The sequence below is a fragment of the Astyanax mexicanus genome, chromosome 2, assembly GCF_023375975.1.
Source record: "Astyanax mexicanus isolate ESR-SI-001 chromosome 2, AstMex3_surface, whole genome shotgun sequence".
Lineage (NCBI taxonomy): Eukaryota > Metazoa > Chordata > Actinopteri > Characiformes > Acestrorhamphidae > Astyanax > Astyanax mexicanus.
Genome location: NC_064409.1, coordinates 1,298,099 through 1,322,729, shown reverse-complemented (window position 1 = coordinate 1,322,729; position 24,631 = coordinate 1,298,099). Strand labels below are relative to the sequence as shown.

At 34.8% G+C, this 24,631-nt stretch overlaps 2 protein-coding genes across 2 annotated transcripts in view; one reads left to right on the top strand and one right to left on the bottom strand.

Moving 5' to 3' along the window:
• The window catches only part of cacna2d4a (calcium channel, voltage-dependent, alpha 2/delta subunit 4a), a 150,282-nt gene that overhangs the window by 30,071 nt on the left and 95,580 nt on the right, over positions 1-24,631 (top strand). Inside the window, exons 20-26 of the mRNA XM_049474986.1 lie at positions 32-99; positions 195-240; positions 3,170-3,267; positions 4,650-4,743; positions 4,854-4,946; positions 6,072-6,196; positions 8,167-8,235. Coding sequence (XP_049330943.1) covers positions 32-99; positions 195-240; positions 3,170-3,267; positions 4,650-4,743; positions 4,854-4,946; positions 6,072-6,196; positions 8,167-8,235 — 593 coding nt within the window. The remainder of the gene's footprint in view (positions 1-31; positions 100-194; positions 241-3,169; positions 3,268-4,649; positions 4,744-4,853; positions 4,947-6,071; positions 6,197-8,166; positions 8,236-24,631) is intronic.
• Positions 15,651-24,631, bottom strand: part of lrtm2a (leucine-rich repeats and transmembrane domains 2a) — a 47,498-nt gene continuing 38,517 nt past the window's right edge. The window contains exons 3-4 of the mRNA XM_007230691.3: positions 23,249-23,845; positions 15,651-19,357 (exon numbers count right to left, since the gene is read on the bottom strand). Of these exons, the coding sequence (XP_007230753.3) occupies positions 18,900-19,357; positions 23,249-23,845 (1,055 nt within the window). The 3' untranslated portion in view covers positions 15,651-18,899. The remainder of the gene's footprint in view (positions 19,358-23,248; positions 23,846-24,631) is intronic.

The following is a 24,631-nucleotide window of genomic DNA, read 5'->3' as shown; positions in this document are numbered from 1 at the left end:
ACTGACTGACTGATGTGTTTTTTTTCTGCAGTCTTGGAGTAGTGCTCACCAGAGGTCATGGGAAATATACTTTTATTGGCAATATATCAGTAGAAGAAGGTAATTTTAAATATTTACATTATTTTCAGCAAATTGCATTTCGTTGTTGATTATTTAAAAAATCTTGTTATTAATTAATTTTTTTGTTCTGGCAGGTTTACATGATCTGACTGCATCTGATGTGATCATAGCGAACGAGTGGTACGTACTGTCTCTACTGCTTTCTAATCCACCTTAAGACCATAAGCTCTGAAAAAAATATACATATATATGAAATCACTTAAAAATGATGAGTTTCTTTGATTTTACAAAATTAAAATCCTCTGGAATATAATCAAGAGGAAGATGGATGATCACAAACCATCAAACCACCAAACTGAACTGCTTGAATTTTTGCACCAGGAGTAAAGCAGCATAAAGTTATCCAAAAGCAGTGTGTAAGACTGGTGGAGGAGAACATGATGCCAAGATGCATGAAAAAAAAAATCTGTGATTAAAACTATCAGGGTTATTCCACCAAATATTGATTTCTGAACTCTTAAAACATTTTTTTTACAATTAATTCAATTTGTTTATATTTTTTGTATATTTTTTATAATTACTGTGTCTTTATGTAAATGATTTAGTGAGTAAATTATTTTTATGTGTTTTTAACTCTCTGCAGCTCTGCAGGTTTTTCCTTTTCTTCTCATTAAACTCAGCTGATTCTCAGGATACCAGAGCAATTATCAGCTCATCACTCATCAGCTAATTACCACACCTTCATGATCCACTGCACCAACAGACGCTCCTCAATATATAAATACCCACGAGCTCCCTCCTCACACTCCCCAATACACAGATCCACTCAGAAAAAGCAGTAATTGTGTTTCCGCTGTCATGGTGAATAAACACAAACAATACGGAACAAATTTCCCTGAAGAAAAAACTCCAGATTTACAGATATAATGCAACAATATGTACATAGAGTTTCCTGTTTTAGCTTTATCTATAGGCGAACTATCAACCGTGCACTATACAGCTTGATTTAGGGGGTGATGTTGTGTCTTTGCTATCGTAACGACGGGTAAAGTACACCTTTAGCAACTCAAAATTGCAAAACAAAAGACATGTACTATTTCTCTTAATTATCAATCAAAGGGATTGAAAAAAATTTATGAGAAATAATAGGAAATAATAAATAAATAATTGAATAAGGAACAAAATAGTAAAAATATATATAAATAAAAGAAATACTCATTTTAAATCTACATTTAATATAGATTACTAAAATGTATATATGTAAAAAGAAAAAAAAAGAAAAAATTCTAAAAACAAATTGACGCATAAAAAGTAAAGGAATTCATAAAATATAAATTATAGTAGTAAAAGTAAAGATAAAACATTATAAACATGAATAATAATGAACTAATAAATAATATGAATATGAATATGTAATAAATAAATTAATACAATTTAATTTAACAAAATTAAAATTAAAATAATAAGAAGATAAACTCATTTACTAAACTAAAAAACTATTTTAAAACAGTCACAGGCTTTCTGATGGTGGTTAGAAACTAAAAGTTAAAATGATTCAGTGATCAGAGTGAGTTCTAGTATTTGCTGTAGTGAAGTCTGCAGCCAGTAATACATTTCTTATGGGTGTGGTTAATTTTGGGCATAACGTGAAATAAACCAATCAGAGCGTCTCTTGCTTTGGACTTTGGTGGACTGCTATTGTAACGGTGCAGCTACCTGGACGTGTTCAACAAACTCTTCTCAGCAGAGGAAACTGAGCTGCTGGTTGACGCTGTGAAGGAGCTCCAGCAGCTCATTTACGGGAACAGCAATGTTATTTTATTTACTATTCTGTTTATTGTTGATGTAAAAGTTGGGTTTGTGCTGCTGTGTGTTCATGTGTGTGTAATAAGTGGGGGTGTACGCTCGGCTCGGCACGGCGCCTGTGTTCCCGAGATAGCGATGAACGTCTGACTGTTGGCGTCTGTCTAGGTTGTATTCAGTCAGTGGAGCTCCTGTGTTTTCTGTTACCAAGATAAACAAGATAAAACTCCAGAAATGTACCTGAACACACCTCATTTCCAGAACACCACGCCCATCAGTGTAGATATATTCAGAAGATCTGCTGCTGTTTAAACCAGGCAGGAGGAAGGAGTGAAAATAGACAGTTTGTGTTTGTGGTGGGGTGTAAGATAGCTATTTAAAATGGGCCTTTGATTTGATTCGACTGATGTTTTTAATGGTTTTACTCTTGTTTTGTTCAGTTTTCTGTATCTTCATTGGGTTTAATTTGCTCAGCTCTCGTCCTCATGTTGAACAATTACAATCTCATAATCAAAAGATGTTTTAAAGCTCAGAGGAAATCCTGGGTTTAATGCAGCTTCACTAATAAAGCAGTGTAACACACCAGAGCAATAATAAACACCTGCTAAACCACATGCTCTGATCATTATGGTGCACAGAAATGAGGAGAGCTGGGTAAAACTGAAAAATGGATGCAAAACCTCCTAAATTAGGCTTTTCCCATTCTAACCATCACTAGAAATAATTCAGGTCTGAAAGGGTCAAGACATTATTAATCATTATATTTAAAAAGTAATATTTACACACTCTTAAGCATAAAAATGTAGTAATGTTGGTACCACTTTAAAATAAGACTACCTTAATAAAGGGTTTATAAATGGTTTACAATTAGTTTATTAATGATTACTAATTAGGTTGTACATGCCTTAAAAATCATTAATAATCAGTTATAACACATATGTAGAAAGGACAACAATGACATGTTGTTTGCCAAATAGTGAACTATATTACACAGCCATCTATATTGTTATGTGTTATAACTAATTATTAATAATTTTAAAGGCATTTGCTATCTAATTAATAACCATTAATAAACTAATTGTATTTAACCATTTATAAACCCTTTATAAAGGTAGTCTTATTTTAAAGTGGTACCGTAATGTTTAATAATATCTTAACTTTTATTACTGTTGTAATTACTGATATCTGTGTTTAATGTGTTATAAAGTGTTATAAAGTGTTATAGATATGTGTAGTATATGTATTTTGTTGGTATGTGTTTTACTCAGAGCTGCACGGTGATGTTTATATTTCTAATCTTTTTCAGGAATTACTGTGAAACTGATATTGATCCTCACCATCGCAAACTCACACAGTTTCAGGCAGTGATTCGATATCTCACTGGAAAAGAGCCAGACCTGCAGTGTGAGTTTACTCCTGATTCCCTTCTTCTTATAGTGGAGGAAAAAGAGTGGAATTTAAAGTGAACAGTATTTTTATTAACTTTTCATGTTACTGGTATTAATGCATAATCATCCATGCTGCTATAGTAAACTAGCACTTTAGAATTTCATGTTTCTGCTAGTTTTCTACTTTCCTACTCCTTTATATTTTGTTTATTTATTTGAATATCTATTTCATTATATTTTATTTTTATTATATTTTATTTAATCCTTATATTTATCTATTCTTGCTCTTTGGAATGTCATGTTTCTGCTAGTTTCCTACTTTCCTACTACTTTATATTTTGTGTATTCATCTTAATATCTCTTTCATTATATTTAAATTTTATTCTATTTTATTTTATATTTATATTTATCTATTTAAAAAAACTTTATTTTGGTGTAAACTGGACCGTGGGAATACACTTTCCTTCCACCTCATGTCTCCTTAAATCCTTGAACAGTAAAAAAAAATAATAATATGTGACTTTTATGTGACTGTACATCTCATTTTTATATACTGACTATATACAGGCCAAAAACATATTTGAACAGTGACACAACTTCATAATTTTATAATAAAAATATAAAGAGTTTACACTCTAAAACCCAATAAGTTCACTAAACCCAAAACTTTTTTTGTAACTGATTACCAAAGAAATTTCTTAAATACTATATACTACATTGGTTTTAGTAAGAATTACATAGTTAACAATTTTTGATCAACCCCTTGAATAAAACCTGAAAGTTTACACTTTAATTACATCTTATATGTTTCATTTCAAATCTAATATATTGAGCCCTAATTATGTAGATTGTGTCGATGTCCAGCATTTTTCAGCCTAAATCTGTGTGTCATATGTAATTTTCATATAGACTATATATTTATCTCCATTTTCGATGAAAAATATAGAGTAACATTTTCTATGAATGTTGTCTCTATTACATATATATTCATAAAAATGTATATCCCATTATAGCCATGTTTATTATGCATTATTAATTATTATTTTGTGTTTATAATACACTAATAGCTGTTTATAACATGTTATACGTCAGTACCAGCTTGCAGAACACATTTATTTATACATTTATTATGAATAAAAAAAATGCCAGTTTTATATATATATATATATATATATATATATATATATATATATATATATATATATATATATATATATATATATATATTTATATTTATAGCCATGTTTATAATGCCTTTTCAATGCATTATAATATTTATATGTATATAATAGAGATGTGTGAGTCTAATAGAGATGACATTCATAGAAAGTGTTACCAAAAATAGTAAGTGAACACAGTTTATATTTATAAAATATATTTTCTGTATATGTGCTGCAGGTGATGAGACTCTGTTGAGACAGACGTTGTTTGATGCTGTGGTCTCGGCTCCTCTGGAAGCGTACTGGACCGCTGTCACTCTCAACGCGTCCGGGTAATATATTTCTTTCAGCACTTTATATTTTATCAACTGTATCAAAATAAACAATTTTATTATTTACAGCTTCCTGTTCTTCCCTGTTTTTGATTTATTTGATGATTTAGGATTGATGATGGGATTGAGACGGCGTTTATGGGTACGAGATCAGGTCTGATGAGGATGTATAAATATGCAGGAACTGAGAAACGAGTGGCAAAGTGAGTCTTAAATTCTGCATTTTCTGAAAAAACAGCAGATTAAAATATACTATGTGAAGTGCACTAAAGTGTTCTTGTAGCCACATTATTATTAATCAGTATATTTAAACTTTTTTTTTGTACTTATTATACTTTATTTGTATAAAAATATTAGAAAATTGCTTAAATTAAATGCTAAATGTGCTTAACTGTACTAAAATGGAACTATTTTAAATATACTTAATAAGTAACATTTAAACATTTAAACTACTTCATGTATGTAACCTTATATTTTAAATATGCTTACAGTAAAATTATTATACATTTAATTTAAGAGTATTACAACTGTATCACTATTTATTATACACCAGGTATATTAGAGTAAATGCACTAAGAATTGATGTTAAATATATGTGATCTATATTTACACATTAGAGTACAAATATAAACATGCTTCTTGTTCCTGTCTTAAGGAGCACACTTCTAGTATACTTTGTTACTTTGTTGGGTATAAAAATATATTTTAATATACTGTACTACTATTTTTAGTAATTTACTTAATATTTTAATTTCATTTAATATATTTAATTTAATTTACTTTCTAAAATGTTACATGATACATTGCACTTTCAACTACTGTAACAGCTGTTTTTAACACACTTTGCTAAAAATGTACAAAAGTATATTTTTGAAATAAGTGTTTTAGAAGTATATTGAATTACATTAAATTGAAAGTGCATTTCATAGTAGTATATATTTTTTAAATACACTATATTGTACTTTTTAAAAAAGTATGATTAAAGTTTAATTTCAAACATTTGATGAAAGCATGATATTAATGTACCTTTGATATATTTTAAGTAAGTACATAAATCTGTAAAATCTGTATATTTACAGCATACTTAGACATTTCTCAATATGTTTTAAGCACAATTAAGTATATATTTTTTCACCAGGGATGAAAAAGTGTGTTGGAAAACAAGAACACAAGTTTCTCAGTACACAAAATGTAATCTAATCACTAATTCTGGATGTTTTATTTGGTATATCATTCTGACACAGCATGTATTATTAGCTGTTTGTTTGTTTGTTTGTATGTTTTTTAGTATTATATTTCTTATTTTTGTTGTTTTGATTTCTGTGCAGGAAGTTTCTGTCTCCGTCAGATAAAGATAATCTCTTCACTCTGGATCATTTCCCAGTGTGGTACCGCCGAGCTGCCGAGAATCCTGCTGGGCGTTTCTTATACTACGTTCCCAGAGACATGCAAGGTAAATATATATAACATATATTTTATATTCTAAACTAAACTAAGCTAAACTGTTCCTTCAAATGAGAGAAGTGAGAAACTTCGAATTGAGCAAATCCTAAAGCACAGTGCACCATACAGCTTGATTTAGGGCGTGTCAGTGTGTCTTTGCTATCGTAACGTCAGGAAAAGTACACTTTGCACAGCTCGAAACACCTTGTGAAAAAGGCATGTACTAATTCTTTTACTAATTAATTACAGGTGTGATTAGGTTTTAGGCGTAACATGAATTAATAACCCAATCAGAGTGTCTCTTGCTCATCATTCTCTTTAAGAGTAGATCAGGTGAGCTCTGTCTTTGGTGGATTGCTATTGTAACGGTGCAGCTACCTGGACGTGTTCAACAAACTCTTCTCAGCAGAGGAAACTGAGCTGCTGGTTGACGCTGTGAAGGAGCTCCAGCAGCTCATTTACGGGAACAGCAATGTTATTTTATTTACTATTCTGTTTATTGTTGATGTAAAAGTAGGGTTTGTGCACTGCTGCTGCCGAGATAGCGATGAACGTCTGACTGTTGGCATCTTTCTAGGTTGTATTCAGTTAGTGCTTATATTATAGATGTTCTGTAGCATACATTAAACAATCATTTATGTAACAAGGAAAAAGAAATCAAAAGAAAATTATATATATATATATATATATAATGAAAACCGTCATATTTCGCTTCTCAAATAAAAGTTGTCCTGTGAATTTTGACTCACTCTATTTATCCATAAGCGCACTGAAGGAGATCTGCTTTTCTCAGATGTTTTCAGGGATTATGATGTGGATTATAGTACCTTCACTGGGCCACTGGATCATAATCTGGAGTATGAAAATGGTATTGGATTAAACTGCTTCTAATGCATGCAGATTTACCTCATTCTGATTGGCTTTCCTATATATTTCTGCATGTTTAGTACTGTAAAATGTATTCTAATAACGGTACTTTGCAATGTTATCACCATCTGCACTTCGTTAGATGCATGCACTTAGGCAATCCTCGAGGTTTGTGCTATAACATGTAATATTGGCACTAATATATTTCATGAATCTCGAGTGTATTATTGATTAATTATACCATAGTTCCATTATCGCTGTTTATTGAAAGGTTTTAAAGAGTTAAAGAGGAGGAGAAAATAGGATCTATTTGGTTATAAAAACTCCACCAGTTAAAATAGTTCCATTACTGCTCTGTTTGTTTGTAGCTGCGCTGTTTGGTTTGTAAGCGCTGCTGCATCGTTGCTAGGTTACCTGTATGTGGCGGAGTAATACATGGAGAGCTTCAGTTAGAGTACATTACCGGCTGATAACGGTACTCATAGAACGCCTCTCAGCCAATCACATTGCAGGGTTGGAACTTTATAACTGTATTTGCAGTTTGTATTTACAAGTGCATCTCAAAAATCTATCAAAGAATACCATTGACACGTTACTTTATTTTAGTAATTCAGTTCAAAATGTGAAACTAATATATATTATGTAGATGTATTACACACAGAGAGTGTGTATCTGTTTTAAGCTTTAATTTCTTTTTTATTGTTGATGATTATGGCTTACAGCTAATAAAAAAAAAATCAGTATCTCAGAAAATTAAAATGTTATTTTTATATATTTTTTATATATTTTATATATATGTGCATATTATAAGTCATGATTGACAGGTTAATAGTTGTGGAGAAAATGTATGTAGAGGTGATGTCATGTCATATTATATTAATAAGCAGGTAAAACTATAAATATATAAAAATATAAATAAAATCTACCGAATTCCCCTTCGTGCATGGTTGCACTGCATGCATCTGAACTGCATGGTTTGCCTGACGTGTGGAGAGTCGTTGGTTTGATATGGTTTTTAATGCATTTCTAATGTGATTTTAATGTGTAAAACTGTGTAAAAATATATCTGTCTGTATACTGATTTATATGTGTGTTTGTGTTTCTCTCTGGCAGATGGAAGGATCCTGATTGCCGTCACCTCTGTAACAGTAACAGTGGGCCAGAAAACAGCTCTAGCGGGAGGTAGGAGATTATTCTCTATATTATATATTTTAGATATTTGAACTCGTGGGTCGTCTACTGCTTTCACTGGCTGGTTGTCAACAGTGTGAGTTAGGAAATACAACTCTGGAAAAAAATAAGATTTCACTTAAAAATGATGAGTTTCTTTGATTTTACCAAATTAAAAACCTCTGGAATATAATCAAGAGGAAGATGGATGATCACAAACCATCAAACCACCAAACTGAACTGCTTGAATTTTTACACCAGGAGTAAAGCAGCATAAAGTTATCCAAAAGCAGTGTGTAAGACTGGTGGAGGAGAACATGATGCCAAGATGCATAAAACAGAACTGTGATTAAAAACCAACCAGGGTTATTCCACCAAATATTGATTTCTGAACTCTAAAATTGGGAAACAAATTAGTATGAACTTGTTTTTGTCTGCATAAGAAATAATAAATGCTCTAAATGAGAATATTTTTATTTGTAATTTGGGAGAAATGTTGTCTGTAGTTTATAGAATAAAACAACAATGTTCATTTTACTCAAACATAAACCTATAAATAGCAAAATCAGAGAAACTGATTCAGAAACTGAAGTGCTCTCTTTATTTTTTCCAGAGCTGTATATATTGTTGTTCTGGATTCTTTTGGGACCTCATGGATGAGTTCTTCATGCCCTTTTGGAGTAATTTTGTTCGGTCGGCCGGTCACTCCTGGGAAGGTTCACCAGTGTTTCATGTTTTCTCCATTAGTGAATAATAGTGAATCACTGTGGTTTAATGGAGTCCCAAAGCTTAAGAAACTAGCAATCAAGAAATCGGTTCTTGAGTTTATTGATCGGGTTTAATGTGACTGTTTTATGAGATATTTTATCTACTATATATGTTTTTAGACAGCTTCTATTTAAGTGATTTCTTGATTCTACAGATCTGGTAGTAATCAGTAATCAGGTGGTTAGTAGTGAAATTGAGTGATTTTTTCCTTAATAAAAGAAATCTTCATTTAAAACCAGCTTTATATATGTTATATATATTTTTCTGCAGTTCTTGTGTAAATGCTGATGTAAACTAATAATAAAGTATAGGTGCTGGCACTGCATACCCACGAGTACCAGCCCCCTGCGAGCACTGCTTCAGGAGGAAGTTGCAGAGTGTAGAAAATTGTTTTTTCACTATGCAAATTGATTGCATCTGAAGATATATACTCCAGCAGAACCGCCTCTATTACCATAACAACAGGATGCTGCAGTCTGAGCCACTGCGCTCCTCAATAACCAGGACATTTTTGTATAAATATATATATATATATATACTAGTGCATCTCAGAAAATTAGAACATTATATTTCAGTAATTCAGTTCAAAATGTGAAATTCATATATTATATAGATGTATTAAACACAGAGTGATCTATTTTAAGCATTTATTTCTTTTATTGTTGATGATTATGAAGCTTATAGCCAATGAAAACTCAAAAATCAGTGTCTCAGAAAATTTGATTATTATATAAGACCAATTGGTGCATTTGGTAAGCAGTGTGGGCAGTGTGCCAAGTCCTGCTGGAAAATGAAATCTGCATCTTCATAAAAGTTGTTTTCAGCAGAGGGAAGCTGTAAGATATGAAGTGCTGTAAGATTTTGTGGGAAAACAAAACTGCACTGACTTTAGACTTGATAATAAAACACAGTGGATCAACACCAGCAGATGACAGACATGACTCTCCAAACCATCACTGACCATCAGTACATTTTACATTTCATTTAAAGTAAATCAAGGGATCAGAGTCTGGAGGAAGAGTGGAGAGACACACAGTCCAAACTGCTCCAGGTCTAGTGTGAAGTTTCCACCAATCAGTGATGGTTTGGAAGTGTGGATTTCATTTTCCAGCAGGACTTGGCACACTGCCCACACTGACAAAAGTAGAGACACTCATTTTTGGGTTTTTGTCTACGTAATATATTTCACATTTCACATTTTAACCTGAGTTACTGAAATAAAGTAACTTTTCAATGATATTGTAATTTTTTGAGATGCATTAGTAGTAGACTGTTAGCAGGGTGTGAGATAGCAATGAGCATCAATTAGCTAGTTATAGTCTAAGATCTGAGGTATTTTACTGGTATCAGGTAAAAGCCTGGTTCCTGCAGTGACCCTCCATCAGTATTTGGTGTATCTGCTCCACAGTTACTGTTTGGTTCTTCTCAGAACCTGCAGATCTGCTGGATTGTTGGAGTGTTGGATTTTTGGAGTGTTGGATTGTTGGAGTGTTGGAGTGTTGGATTTTTGGAGTGTTGGATTGTTGGATTGTTGGAGTGTTCGATTGTTGGATTGTTGGAGTGTTGGATTGTTGGATTGTTGGAGTGTTGGATTGTTGGATTGTTGGATTGTTGGAGTGTTGGATTGTTGGAGTGTTGGATTGTTGGAGTGTTGGATTGTTGGAGTGATGGATTGTTGGAGTGTTGGATTGTTGGAGTGTTGGATTGTTGGAGTGATGGATTGTTGGAGTGTTGGATTGTTGGATTGTTGGATTGTTGGAGTGTTGGAGTGTTGGATTGTTGCATTGTTGGATTGTTGGATTGTTGGATTTTTGGAGTGTTGGATTGTTGGATTGTTGGAGTGTTGGATTTTTGGAGTGTTGGATTGTTGGATTGTTGTATTGTTGGATTGTTGGAGTGTTGGATTGTTGGAGTGTTGGATTGTTGCATTGTTGGAGTGTTGGATTGTTGGATTTTTGGAGTGTTGGATTGTTGGAGTGTTGTATTGTTGGATTGTTGGAGTGTTGGATTGTTGGAGTGTTGGATTGTTGCATTGTTGGAGTGTTGGATTGTTGGATTTTTGGAGTGTTGGATTGTTGGATTGTTGGAGTGTTGGATTTTTGGAGTGTTGGATTGTTGGATTGTTGGAGTGTTGGATTGTTGGAGTGATGTAGTATTGAACGTGTTGGACGTGTGAGTTCTTGTTAAAGCTGCTGGGCTGAAATCTGAGCTGCATATGGAAATTGTGGGATATAAATATGAATGAGTCGAGACTGACAGGGTTTTTGGCCCGTTTTACTCATTTTATGCAGGATTTGCATGTGAATGAGGACACAGTGTTTGTGGTTCAGTGTGTGTCATGTCGATGTACTGAACCCTCATTATTCAGCTGTGCTACGGTAAAATACTGTTTTGTATTTAAGGACATTCTATAGGAGTGAGAGCTAATTAAAAATGGACATTTTATATTTTTATGGCTGTTTTTATACATTTTGAATCTGTCTGGGACTCCTAGCCATGGATGGCTGTGGCATAACTGGCATCTTCAGATCATAGAACCTGCATATAAGATTATCTGTTTATCTGTATATTTATCTTAAACATTTCTGTGACTATTTGTAAAACTGGTTTGGGTGCAAAAAACTAAACTTATCAAGGTAAATTAGCTTGCATCTTACTGTCTCTTATCATTTTCTCTGATATTTGAGACATTTAAGTAACACTTTCTATGAATGTCATCTCTATTAGACTCTATAAACACATTTATAATGTAAACTAATGCATTCATAAGGCATTATAAACAAGGCTATAAATGTTTATAAAAACACATAACCCATAGTTTTTAATTGCTTAATAAAAGCACAATCATTTCAATTTACATATATTATTTATATATATTTTTCTAGTTTGTGAGGTTTCTTTAAGGATTGTTTAAGAATATGCTTAAGGCTCACAGTTAATTCATGTAAAATGTGCAAATCTTTGTGTGTGACAGGGGTATTGCCTTAGTATGTAAAAATCTATTTTTACACAAATATACATTTTTACAATACGTATCCTGATATATAATGTTTAACATTATGATGTGTAGCTATATATTTGTTTTATTCAATTGATTTTTAATTTAACAAAGGCTGCACAAATTCTGCAAAATGACTCTTGGTGAACTAAAACTAGTTTCATGGGTTAAGAAAATGCTTTCAATTACCAACATAAAGTATAATCTCGCTACACACAACATCCAGCTTCTAGCTAACTAGTTAGCTAAAATATTTTTTTTATTATATCTTAAATTAAGTCATGTGATCCTAGGTTAGTAAATACAATTTTAAAATTAAATAGTTATTATCTGATATACAGGTACATCAGGGCAAGTTGAACATTACATATATCGTTTTTTCTCAAACCTTGATTACCTGTCTAGCTCCGCAAAACCAGCAAGCTGATTGGCTGTTTCTACTTTAAAGGCGGTACTTTATCCTTGAACCCGCACCATGATTGGTGTTAAGTGATTTCCCATTCACACAGTGTTCAGTGGCCTGTCTCCTCATTAATAATACAGCTGAGCTGAGTGAAACGTTTTGGGTCTACTGGATAATCATTCGGGGCTAAAGCCCTGGAAGCCCCGGCCAGGTGACGCCCCTGGTGTGTGTGTATGAGCGTTTGTATGTGTGTGTGTGTACATTCAGTCCTTCACTCATCCTCCACCTGTAGTTTATGGAAATACATTATTTATTTCTTTTCCAACATAGAAGTATTCCACAGCCCACAAATAGTATTTAAAACCACTTATCTTGAGCGAAAAAATAAAGAAGCATTTCATTTTAGTATTTTTAGTTTTTATCATCCCCTACAGTTTTATTATAACACTCCTATGGGAAAATAAAACAGATCAAGAATAAAACATTAATGTGACATTAATGAGAGTAATGATAAATAGACAGAGATAGAGATATAGAGAGAAATAAAATCATAAATCATAAATAAAGCATGAGGAGGTGCATCAGGCCCACTTCAAGGGGCAACTTCTCTCCTCCAGACGTCTCTGAGGAGCCGGGGGCTCGTGTGATTGGAGGGAAGAGTGATCTAGCCCTGTTTTCACTAGTGCATTCTGGGCACGGAGGCATGCAGACGGTGAACAACCAGAACATCTAACCGCTCTTCACAGATAGAACTTCAGATCTGACCCCAACCCAAACGCAGTCCACCATATAAGACTCAACTGTAGCCTGTGAGCAACAGAATATCAGTTTCTGAGAAATTACAGAAGTGTAACGCTGAGGTTTTATTGGAAAAACTCTTATTTTATTCTGATTTTGCTTGATTTCGAGTTTTTTTCTGAATTATAGCATTGCCTTCATCTTTATCCTCTTCATATTGTGTAAAAAACTAAACTTTAGCATTTAAGGGCAATAAATCCTAATTCTTTCTGCTGTTGCTCAGTTTCGAGGTTCTTTCTAAATTATCCAATTGCCTTCGTCTTTATCCTCTTCATTTGGTGTAAAAACAGGAAGACTACGACTCTACACTGCAAAATACTAAATCTTAGTGAAATTATCTAATTTCTAGGTCATAAATCTTACTTTTTTCTCTGACAATAGTTTTTTTTAGTAAAAACTCTGGAATATACTTTAGAGGAAGATGGATGATCACAAGCCATCAAACCAAACTGAACTGCTTGAATTTTTACACCAGGAGTAAAGCAGCATAAAGTTATCCAAAAGCAGTGTGTAAGACTGGTGGAGGAGAACATGATGCCAAGATGCATAAAAAACTAAAAATGAGAAATGTCTGAAATAACAAAAAAGATGCAGAGCTTTCAGACCTCAAATAATGCAAAGAAAACAAGTTCATATTCATAAAGTTTTAAGAGTTCAGAAATAATCAATATTTGCTGGAATAACCCTGATGGTTTTTAATCACAGTTTTTTTTATGCATATTGGCATCATGTTCTCCTCCACCAGTCTTACACACTGCTTTTGGATAACTTTATGCTGCTTTACTCCTGGTGCAAAAATTCAAGCAGTTCAGTTTGGTGGTTTGATGGTTTGTGATCATCCATCTTCCTCTTGATTATATTCTAGAGGTTTTTAATTTGGTAAAATCAAATGAACGTATTTTTTCCAGGGCTGTATATGTCTATTTGTTAAGCATTAAATTGTCTTGCTATATAACATTAGTCTTTAGTTATAACTGCTTGTCTCTGCAGTGAAAACCCCACTACACCATCCCTACACTACCTGAAGGCACTGTACTCCCAGATACCACCTAAAATTGCACAAATATACTTTCTAGTGTTTCTAGTGAATATAGAGGATCGACAAATCATATATATCATTTTTCACACCAAAAAACATTACCGGCATGATTTATAATAATGTAATAAACACATACAACAACAGCTCTCAGGGTAGATATGGATTAATATTTTTAAATACTGTTTTTTCACCTCTATATCACATTATCTCGTCACAATTTGGTACTTAACTCTTTTCTGTTGTTTTTTTATTTTTTGTTCTTTTTTTTTCAATATTGGCCATTTTTTTCTCCGGATTGCATTATTGCACACCTTCCCTTAGTTGCATAATATTTTATATAGTTCATATAGTTTGTTGTATAGTTTTTATAATTATGTTTTTCCTGTCATAAGTTCAGTTACAGGACCTTATTTTGTGTTTCCACATACAAGTGACAAAAGAAGCCAAAGTTAAATTTGGTTTGGTGAAAATAATGAAAAGTGATGTGATGCATCCAGTAAATTAGTTACTGAGGATCAGTTATTGATGAAAAGTGGTGTTGAGTAGAAATTAAACCTTTAAATGCATCCAAATTACTGTATAAATAAGCAAGTAAACAAGTGAGTGAAAACACTTCTTTTGGGTGATCCCTCCTAACATTTAGCTAAATCTAAATAAGGAAGTTAGCACTGCTAATTGTGGCTGGCTAGCACTGCTAACTGGAGCTGAGAAGCACTGAGAAGCACTGCTAACTGCAGCCGGCTAAGCTGTTAACTAGAGCTAAGTAGCGTTGCTAACCACAGCTGGCTAGCACTGCTAACCACAGCTGGCTAACACTGCTAACTGGAGCTAAATAGCACTGATAACCACAGCTGGCTATCGCTGCTAACCGGGGCTAAGTAGCGCTGCTAACCACAGCTGGCTAGCACTGCTAACCGTGGCTGGGTAGAATGGCTAACTGGAGCTGAGTAGCGCTGCTGACCGCAGCTGGCTAGCACTGTTATCTGGAACTGGCTAGCTCTGCTAACTGGGGCTGACTAGCGCTGCTAACTGGGGCTGACTAGCGCTGCTAACTAGGGCTGACTAGCACTGCTTACCAGGGTTGGGTAGCCTGGCTAACAGCGGCTGACTAACACTGCTAACTGGAGCTAAGAAGCACTGCTAACCACAGCTGTCTATGCTGCTAACTGGAGCTGAGTAGCATTGCTAACCACAGCTGGCTAACACTGCTAACTTGAGCTGAGCAGCGCTGCTAACCGCAGCTGGGAATCGTTATACTGGAATAATATTGGAAAATATTAGAAATCTAAGCGTATTGTAAATAAACAGAAGCACTTTACCCGACCAAATAAACAGTTTTCAGGAGAGAAATCTGTGTAGATTAACATCCAGCACTCATATTTAAAATATATTTATATATGTTTTTTTAAGAATTACAGTTTTGGCGACACCCCTGTTCCTTACTAGTGCTGCTTAAAATGTGTCTTATAATCTGGTACATCTTGTGTATGAAAATAGACCAGAATATATATTTCTAAAATATATACTGAATTTTATATGAATGAAACTGAATGAAGTGGAGGCTGTTTAGCTTTAAACAATGAGGAAACTTTAGTCACTTGTAAGTGTGAACCGATATATCGCTTTTGGGCTTAAATTAGACAATACCAGATATAGAGAAGAAAAGAAATAAAGAGAGAGAGAGAGAGAGAGAGAGAGAGAGAGAGAAAGAGAGAGAGAGAATATAAGGAAGAACTTAAGGAAGAACACCATAAAGTGCATTCAATATTTAGCTTTCTTTCTCTCTTTCTCTTTTTCATTGCACTCAATTTTTTCTCTCTTTTTTTCTATCTTTCTGGTTCTGACATTATATCTAGATATCTAGAATAACAGGAAAAAATCTTTATCAGAAATCTTTCTCTCAGGCTAAATTATATTATATTATTATATTATTATTAAATGAATTGGTCCAAAAGTACAAAACTCAGCACACTACAGTACAATCCAACTTTATCCCAATCTCTGCTCTTCATACAGATATTTCAAACAAATACGACATATTAGAAATGGATAATAATAATATATTCTACTTAGGGAAATATATTGGAAATATATTGACAACTTTAACACTTGCAATATATTTCACATTCATATTCACATGAGAAACGATGAAGAACGAGATGTCAAACCCTTTTCCGTCCTCCGTTTTTGCTGCTTAAGTTTTATTCCAGATATTTAACCCTTTCAGACCCTGCATCCATTACAATGGACATCATGTATTTTCCTTATGTATTCTTATGTATTTATTTTTAAATAGTTTTCTTGCACATATAAAACTATTTGAGTTGTTTGAGCTGCTCTCCATCAGAACAGACCACACTAAGAAACACATTAGTACCAGGGCCACGGAGGCAAGTAACAAATTTAGAATCTAATTGATACTAATTTAATGTTTTGAGTGATTTAAAACACTTTTTAATCATGTTTTTACTGTTTAGGGGTGGTTTATGAATTAAAAAAATAGGATCAATATGAAATATAAAATACATCTAAATTACACACAGGCTTCCAATGCAATGGAAATAAAAACTATATTAATAATTTTAGTTCCAATTCTAGTAATTGGATTTATTTGTTTATAAATACACTGCAAAAAAATACACTGGCAAAAACTAGGCCAAATAAATGTAAATTGAGACGTAAATGCCTACATAAAGCAACCAAAAGCAAAAAAAATGCCAATAAAATGACTTTTTTTTTCTAGTAAGATTTTTTAAAAATAAGCCACAATTACAAAGTCCCAATATAAGTGAAGTAAAACCCAAATCAAGAAAAACATCCTTATTTTGTGGCTTAAATTTGAACACAAGAATCAAAATAACTTAACTGGTGCTTTTTTTGAGTTCCAATTACTTTTAAACTTACAATAATGTAATTTGAACTCAAAAATAAGCACAAAAACTCATCAGTCAAGTTATTCTAATTCTTGTTTCCAAATTTAAGGCAAAAAATCGGATTTCTGCATGATTTAAGTCTTACTTTACTTATTTTGAGACTTTGTGTTTACTTTTATAAAAAAGAAATCTTACCAAGAAAAATTTGCCTACCCCATTGGGAGAGTTTTTCGCTTAATGTAAGCATATATGTCTAAATTTACATATATATTTTGTCTAATCAATGTTTTTGCAGTGTTCTTATACTTTGTTTTCCATTGCTGGAGATAATTCAGGTCTAAAAGGGTTAAACAGACAAATTGAGCGAACAGATTAATAGATAATGTGTATATATATATACACATTATCTATAATATATATTATCTATATCATTTCTGCTCTGTCATTTCCAGTCTGCTCTGCTCCACTGTGTTTCTGTATTGGTTAAAAAACAGAATAAAACATTAAAAAACGGTGAATCAGCATCCTCCTGCTGCGTTCCTTAAGGACTGAAACGGCCCTGAAGTGGGTTTACCTCGGCTTTATCCTTTTTAAAGGTTCTTAAAGTTCTCAAAAGCTCTCAAAGCTAAGGATTAGCGCAAGTTCCTAACGTACTGTTACTCTAAACACCAGGAGTAAAGACCAGGACTAACGCTCTAAGTTTTATTCAAGAAAATTGAGATTTAACTGCGTGGAGTGAACAGAAAAGCAGGAAAACAGAAAAAACAGAAAAGCAGGAAAATAGAGGTGATTTCCTATAAATATACTCGTACCTGGGAGAGCAGCTTTTACAGTAAGAGTGGAACAGAATGGAACAGAATGGCGTAATAATCAATAAACAATAAACGATAAACGATTCAATACTGGTTATGGAAGCAGAAGCACACAGACCAGACAGATCAGGAGAAGTGGGGTCACGTCACATAGTTGTTTACAGTATATTACGTAGATTTCTGAATAATATGAAGGATATTAATGACGCGTTATGTCCTTCCACCAAAATATATCAAGTCCCTATAGAGTCCCAACGGGGAAAAAGTCTATATTTAGGGGTGTATTCAGGGTTTAGGGTTTAGCTGCAAGGTTGAAGCAGCTTCTAGAGCAGATGCTGATGTTTGTCGCTAAAAGCAGTACCGAACAGAGTACCGAACAGAGTACCGAACAGAGTACCGAATGTAAGAGTATAGAGGAGAGTATCTTTTTCCTCTCTCTTTCTGAGATCTTTCCTTCTAAAGGCCAAGAGGACAGAGATGGAACAGAAGGGTGAAGATATAAAGTGCTGATTTTTGGGACTTCGCCGATTTCGCCGATTTCGCCACTTCGTCGCTCAAGGAGCGAAAACGAAAAAGAGGACAAAATCGAAGGCGTCCTTTAGAGCCGAGTTTTGAGGAGAAACTTGAGAATAACATCTGGTATCTGCAATAGGTAGTCTTTGGGAGAGCAGAGAGGAACGTACGTAGGTACTTTAGGTACTTTAGTTACTGTAGGTACTTTAGGTACTTTAGAAACTGTAGGTACTTTAGGTACTAAGGGACTGTAGGTACTTTAGAAAATGTAGGTACTTTAGGTACTGTAGGTACTTTAGATACTTCTGAAGGTACTTTAGGTAGGACAGGTACTAAGATCAGGGCTAAGAACCGCCTTAGTCCACCTCAGTATGTAGAGTTTCCCACTTTCCGTTCCAACAATTCCAAACCGAACCAAACCGAAACCAAATGGAACCACGTCTCTGAGGCCTGACCCTCTCTCCCGGCTCTTCTACGCCACCGAAGAGATCTGTTTCTCCTCAGGATCGGCCTCCGCCTCGGCGTCGCCCATCAGCGGCTGCCTCTTTTTCAGCTCCCGCTGGTACTTGGCCATCAGCGAGGCGTAGATGCAGCCGTAGGCGGCCGCGGCCACCATCATGATGCACACTATACCGCACACCACGCCGGCGATCACCACCGTGCCGATGGCGCGCCGCACGCTGACGGGCCGGTAGCGCTGCCTCACGCAGTCCGGTACCTCCGTCTCCGTCCGCACCACCGCGGTCTCGGCGGACGGCGGCACCGTGGCCCGGCCGCATGGAGGAGAACCGCCCCTGGTCCCCCCCGACACTACGCCGTTCTCGTCCTCCAGCTGGAGACAGTAGTTAAACATCTCCACCGGGACGCTCCGGATGTCCCGCCCTCGCAGGTCTTTGGGGAGGGTGCACTCCATGGCGTCCACGTAGCCGCCTGAAAGAGACGAGGCATGAGACAGAAGATACAAGACATGAGATGTGATTATTACAATTATAATATAGAAGAGATCTCTTCAGTTTCTGAATCAGTTTCTCTGATTCTGCTATTAATAGGTATATATTTGAGTAAAATGAACATTGTTGTTTTATTCTATAAACTACAGACAACATTTCTCCCAAATTACAAATAAAAATATTTAATTGTCATTTAGTGCATTTATTTACAGAAAATGAGAAATGTCTGAAATAACACAAAAAGTAGTGGATATCTGGTGGAATAATCCTGGTTTTTAATCACAGTTTTTTTTCATGCATCTTGGCATCATGTTCTCCTCCTCCACCAGTCTTACACACTGCTTTTGGATAACTTCATGCTGCTTTACTCCTGGTGCAAAAATTCAAGCAGTTCAGTTTGGTTTGATGGCTTGTGATCATCCATCCAGCTATCTGAACGGCAAAAGAACTAGTGCTGTGGTTAGCGACTAATGCTAATACTGCTGCACCTAGCCTTAGTGCTGGAGAAACTTTACTGAAACTCACCCTTATAACTCTGTACTTCAGTGGAGAGTCTTTACTGCTCCTTAATACCTTACTGATAGAATTCATACATAAGAAGCACTGACAATTTTAGAAAAAAATAAGGATTTTAAGTGCGGCTTATAATGTGAAAAATATGGTAAATAAAAGGTCTATGCTTCTTCTGTGCTGCACTGTTCATTAACATCATTCTAAACAGATTCGTCTCATTTAAACATCTTGAGATTGTAGTTAAAAGCTCAGTTTTAACTTTGTACTTGTTTCTGGGCTCAATCTAAGCTCTATCACTGTTTTAAGGGTCTGAAAAGAAAAATCCAACATTGATTTTTTACTACCAACATCATAAAAATCAAAAACAAACATAAAACATCCGTTCTTGATGTATAATAAATCTGCAAACTTAGGAAATGAGGGGATCTTCATCTGATGATGCAAAATGTGATTAAAAAAACGCTGAAAAACAGCTTAAATTAAGTCAATTTAGTAAATGTAGTAAATTATGGGGCAGGAAACGCTAAATAAAGGGTTTTCTCAGTGATACAAACGAGAAGCATCACTTTCACTGTTTCTCTTTCAGCCGTTCTGTTCTGTCTCTCATTGTTCGTCTCTCTCCAGCTGTGATTATTGCTAATTGCTGATTGGAGCAATCAGGGATGCCATTCTTGTGCCAGTAGGGAATTCTACACAGTCACATTGTGTATGGAAAATTACAAATATTGCATTCATGCTTTTATTGTATTTACATTTTAATTTTTTGATCAGAAGCATTTTTTTTATTTTTATTTTTGACATTTTATCTTTATGTGTTATCTATATAAATCTGTTATCAAAACCCAAAAAACACAATGCTTTATGAAAAGGAAGTTTTTAATTTTTAAATTAAGAATAATTTTAAACATGCTTTAAACTGTTTTACATAAAGTAAAAAGACAAATGCTTAGAATGCTTGGAAATGTGTCATTACTGTTTTTACATAAACATTACAATTACACATTTTTGTTAAATAATGCAAAACTGTTCTTAATTCTTATTTGGAAATCATTTTGAGATATATTTTTAATAGATTTGGTTGTGGGAGACCATAGTGTTTATAAAGTTGTTTAAAACATACAGTCGGTTCAGTCCTTTTTCTTTTGTTTGTTATTTTTAAGTAAATTAGTTATTTTATTAGTTATTTTATTGACCGTCTTGATTGACTATACAAGCAAAGCAAATAACATATATTTATTTAACACTTTTGTGACTAAGCAGTTTTACAGTCTTATAAACATATTATTATATCAGTATTTGTTAAAATATTTAAAATAAGCTAAAAAGTGAAATTTACAGTTAGAACTAAACAAGTACATGTAAGAAACAAGACACATATTTGCGCCAGTTATTTGATAATATTCTATTCCTTGCAGAGAATATTGTTTTGCAGCTTGATTTGATTTAATTTCAACAAATAAATTTATTCAGCATTATTATGAGCAGATTTAAGCATCCCTAAAAGTATAAAGTTGTGTTTTTGTTGTTTTATGAGTGGAAGTCTGTTTCTGATAAGCTAAAAAATAAGCTGTGCCAACTAGAATACTTGACTTCAGATAATTAATTTTTCATATGTATAAAACCTTAAATATTAAATCTTTAAAAATTCAAAAATTCACTCTATGTTTTTAGTTGGCGCAATTTAAGTTCTATGAAATGTGAAAAAACAAAGATTATCTAGTCCGGACAACTTTTAACAAGAATCTTAATAATGTTAGCTGAGGCGATTAGTTTGCTATAGTTTAGGGTGAAATTCAATATTTATATTTTTATTTCACTGACTTTAAAATCACATTAAGGAGAACAATTTTAGCTTTTATTTTTTAAACCTAGTTTTAAATACTTTCTTTGTCATCTGTAGTTTGATTTTTAGTAGGGGGAGAAAAATAAGCTAAAAAATAAGCGGCGCCAACTAGAATACTTGATTTCAGATAATTCATTTTTCATATGTATGAAACTCGATTAAAATTAAAATTTAAATAAATATTTTTTTAGGCCATTTCACTCAGCACTAGTGTGTGTGTGTGTGTGTGTGTGTGTCTCAAAAAGCAGAAGCTGGTGTACAATAGTGAATCTGACGTGCATGTAGATCACTGCCAAACACACACACACACACACACACACACACACACAAACACACACAATCACGCTCTGAATCCAGTGACTCAACAGCTCTCAGTGATGTTGGTCTCTTTCCCTCAGTTACAGATTTCTCTGCTGTCGGAGGGATTTGTCTGCCCTGAAGGCGAGATTATAATGTGAGTGCATTTAGCAGCAGAGAGAGGGAGAACACACACACACACACACACACACACACACACACACACACACACGAGAACACACACTTACAGTGACACACAAAAAGCCACTACGTAATCACTGACAGAGGAGACGCTGCACACTTTCATGGAAAAATATAAAGTTATCCAAAAGCAGTGTGTAAGACTGGTGGAGGAGAACATGATGCCACCAAATATTGATTATTTCTGAACTCTTAAAACTTTATGAATATGAACTTGTTTTCTTTGCATTATTTGAGGTCTGAAAGTAAATAAATGCTCTAAATGAGAATATTTTTATTTGTAATTTGGGAGAAATGTTGTCTGTAGTTTATAGAATAAAACAACAATGTTCATTTTACTCAAACATAAACCTATAAATAGCAAAATCAGAGAAACTGATTCAGAAACTGAAGTGCTCTCTTACTTAACAAACATAAGTTGAAGAATCAACTCAAGCTTTTTACTCTTTAAGTAAAAGGGTTTAAAACATACTGTTATGTGCTTAAAATATAAAAGTAAAAGTAAATTTTTTGTTAATCCCATTTTTCTAAAAGCCAGAATTACTATAATAATGTTAAAAAAATATTAAGTTAAAATATCAGTTTCAGCTGCATATATGTGCTCATATATATAAAAATGAATTCCATTTACATACAGAACAATGTAAATATACTGTATTAAAGAAGTATATACTATATAAAATATATACTATATATTAAAGAAGATTTAGTTGGACTGTCTGGAGTTTGTCTATTGAGTCTCTGCACGGATCATCTTCATACTAGGCTACATACAGTACGTCTGCTATGTTCTTGGATCACAGTATAAACCAATAGGGAGACAGAATAGTATATGTTTATATATCTTTACATCCAATCATTCAATCTGATTCACTGATGATTCATCTGGATGGAGAGATTTACTGTATTTAGGAATTTAGGATAGGGGTTTTATTTTATTGAACGATGAGAAGCTGAATAAATTAGAAGTAACAAGGCTATTTTTTATTAAAATATATACGGAATATAAAGTTTTACCTCTATAAATTAACCACTCCATCCAGTGTTTAAAATCCCGCAGGTTACAATCACACTCCCAGGGGTTGGAGCCGAGCTCCAGGTGCTGCAGGTTCACCAGCGGCTCGAAGGCTGCCCTCTCCAGCGCCTGCAGCCGGTTCCCGGCCAGCGAGAGCCACGTCAGGCCCTGCTGCTGCTCCAGCAGCCCCAGCGGCACGGCCCCCAGACCGTTCAGAGACAAGTCCAGCCTCCGCAGGCTCCCCAGGCCCTGCAGGAGGTCCCGGTCCAGGGCGGTCAGGCTGTTATTCCTCAGGCTCAGGTGGCTCAGGTTGGTCAGCTCGGCGAACAGCCCGGCCGGCAGGTTATCCAGGTAGTTGTTGGAGAGGTCCAGCCGCTGGAGGGAGCTGAGGTTGGTGAAGGCCGCGGTGGGCAGGGAGGAGAGGCGGTTGTTGGGCAGGAGGAGTGTGGTTGTGGCCGGCGGGAGGGAGGAGAGCGTCGGGAGCGTCGCCAGGCCCCGGCCGCCGCAGTCCGCCTCCGACGAGCTGCAGACGCATGCTGACGGGCAGCCGGCGCAGGACTGCAGCTGCAGGACCAGCAGATGAAACACGCAGAGCAGCACTGAGATACAGAAACAAGAGACAAAACACAAAAGAACAGCGGTTAAAATATCGTATTCATTTACATTTTTAGTATTCATTATTGACACCAAGCAACGAGAAACGAGAGCATGTGCAATATTTTAGCGATTGATCACTAGCGCACTGAACAATTGCGGATCACAGAGCTGGGTTTTGGCCAGGGTTCAGCAATCAAGCATGAAACGTCTGGCCCATGAGGTTGTTTGAACGCTAAATAAAAATAAGTAATAATAAAATAAATAATAAATAAAAAAAGGCTTCTCTGGTGAGATTTTGTTTATATTCCACCCCTGTGTCTCTCTGTCTCGGCATGACTTTAGTTTCTTTAGTTTCCACCTGTTCTTGTTTTTCCGCCCGTTCTCGGGCTCCCTATCTCCTTATAAGGGCGTTTTTTTTCCGGCCGTGTCCCAATTCACTAGCAGCAGTAGTGTATTGGACCATGACCCTGACAACATGGGTTTAATACCACGTGAGGAGCGGTGTGTTTATCTATTTATTTATTTTTTTTTAACCCAAACCCCCCACTTTACTTGTTAATTATCTGACCCGCAGTTAAAACTCAACCCCTGATTTAAGGTGTCTTGTGTGTTTTTGGTATCAAGAGGGCACAAAAAGTACACCTTGAATGTGGTTAATTTTGAGTGTAACGTTAAATAATGATAAACCGATCAGTGGTCCAGTTGTCATTCCCTTTAAGAGCCAGGTGAGCTCTGACTTTGGCACGTTCCTTGGCGGTGCTGAGCCGAGGTGGGCGAGACCATGTAGT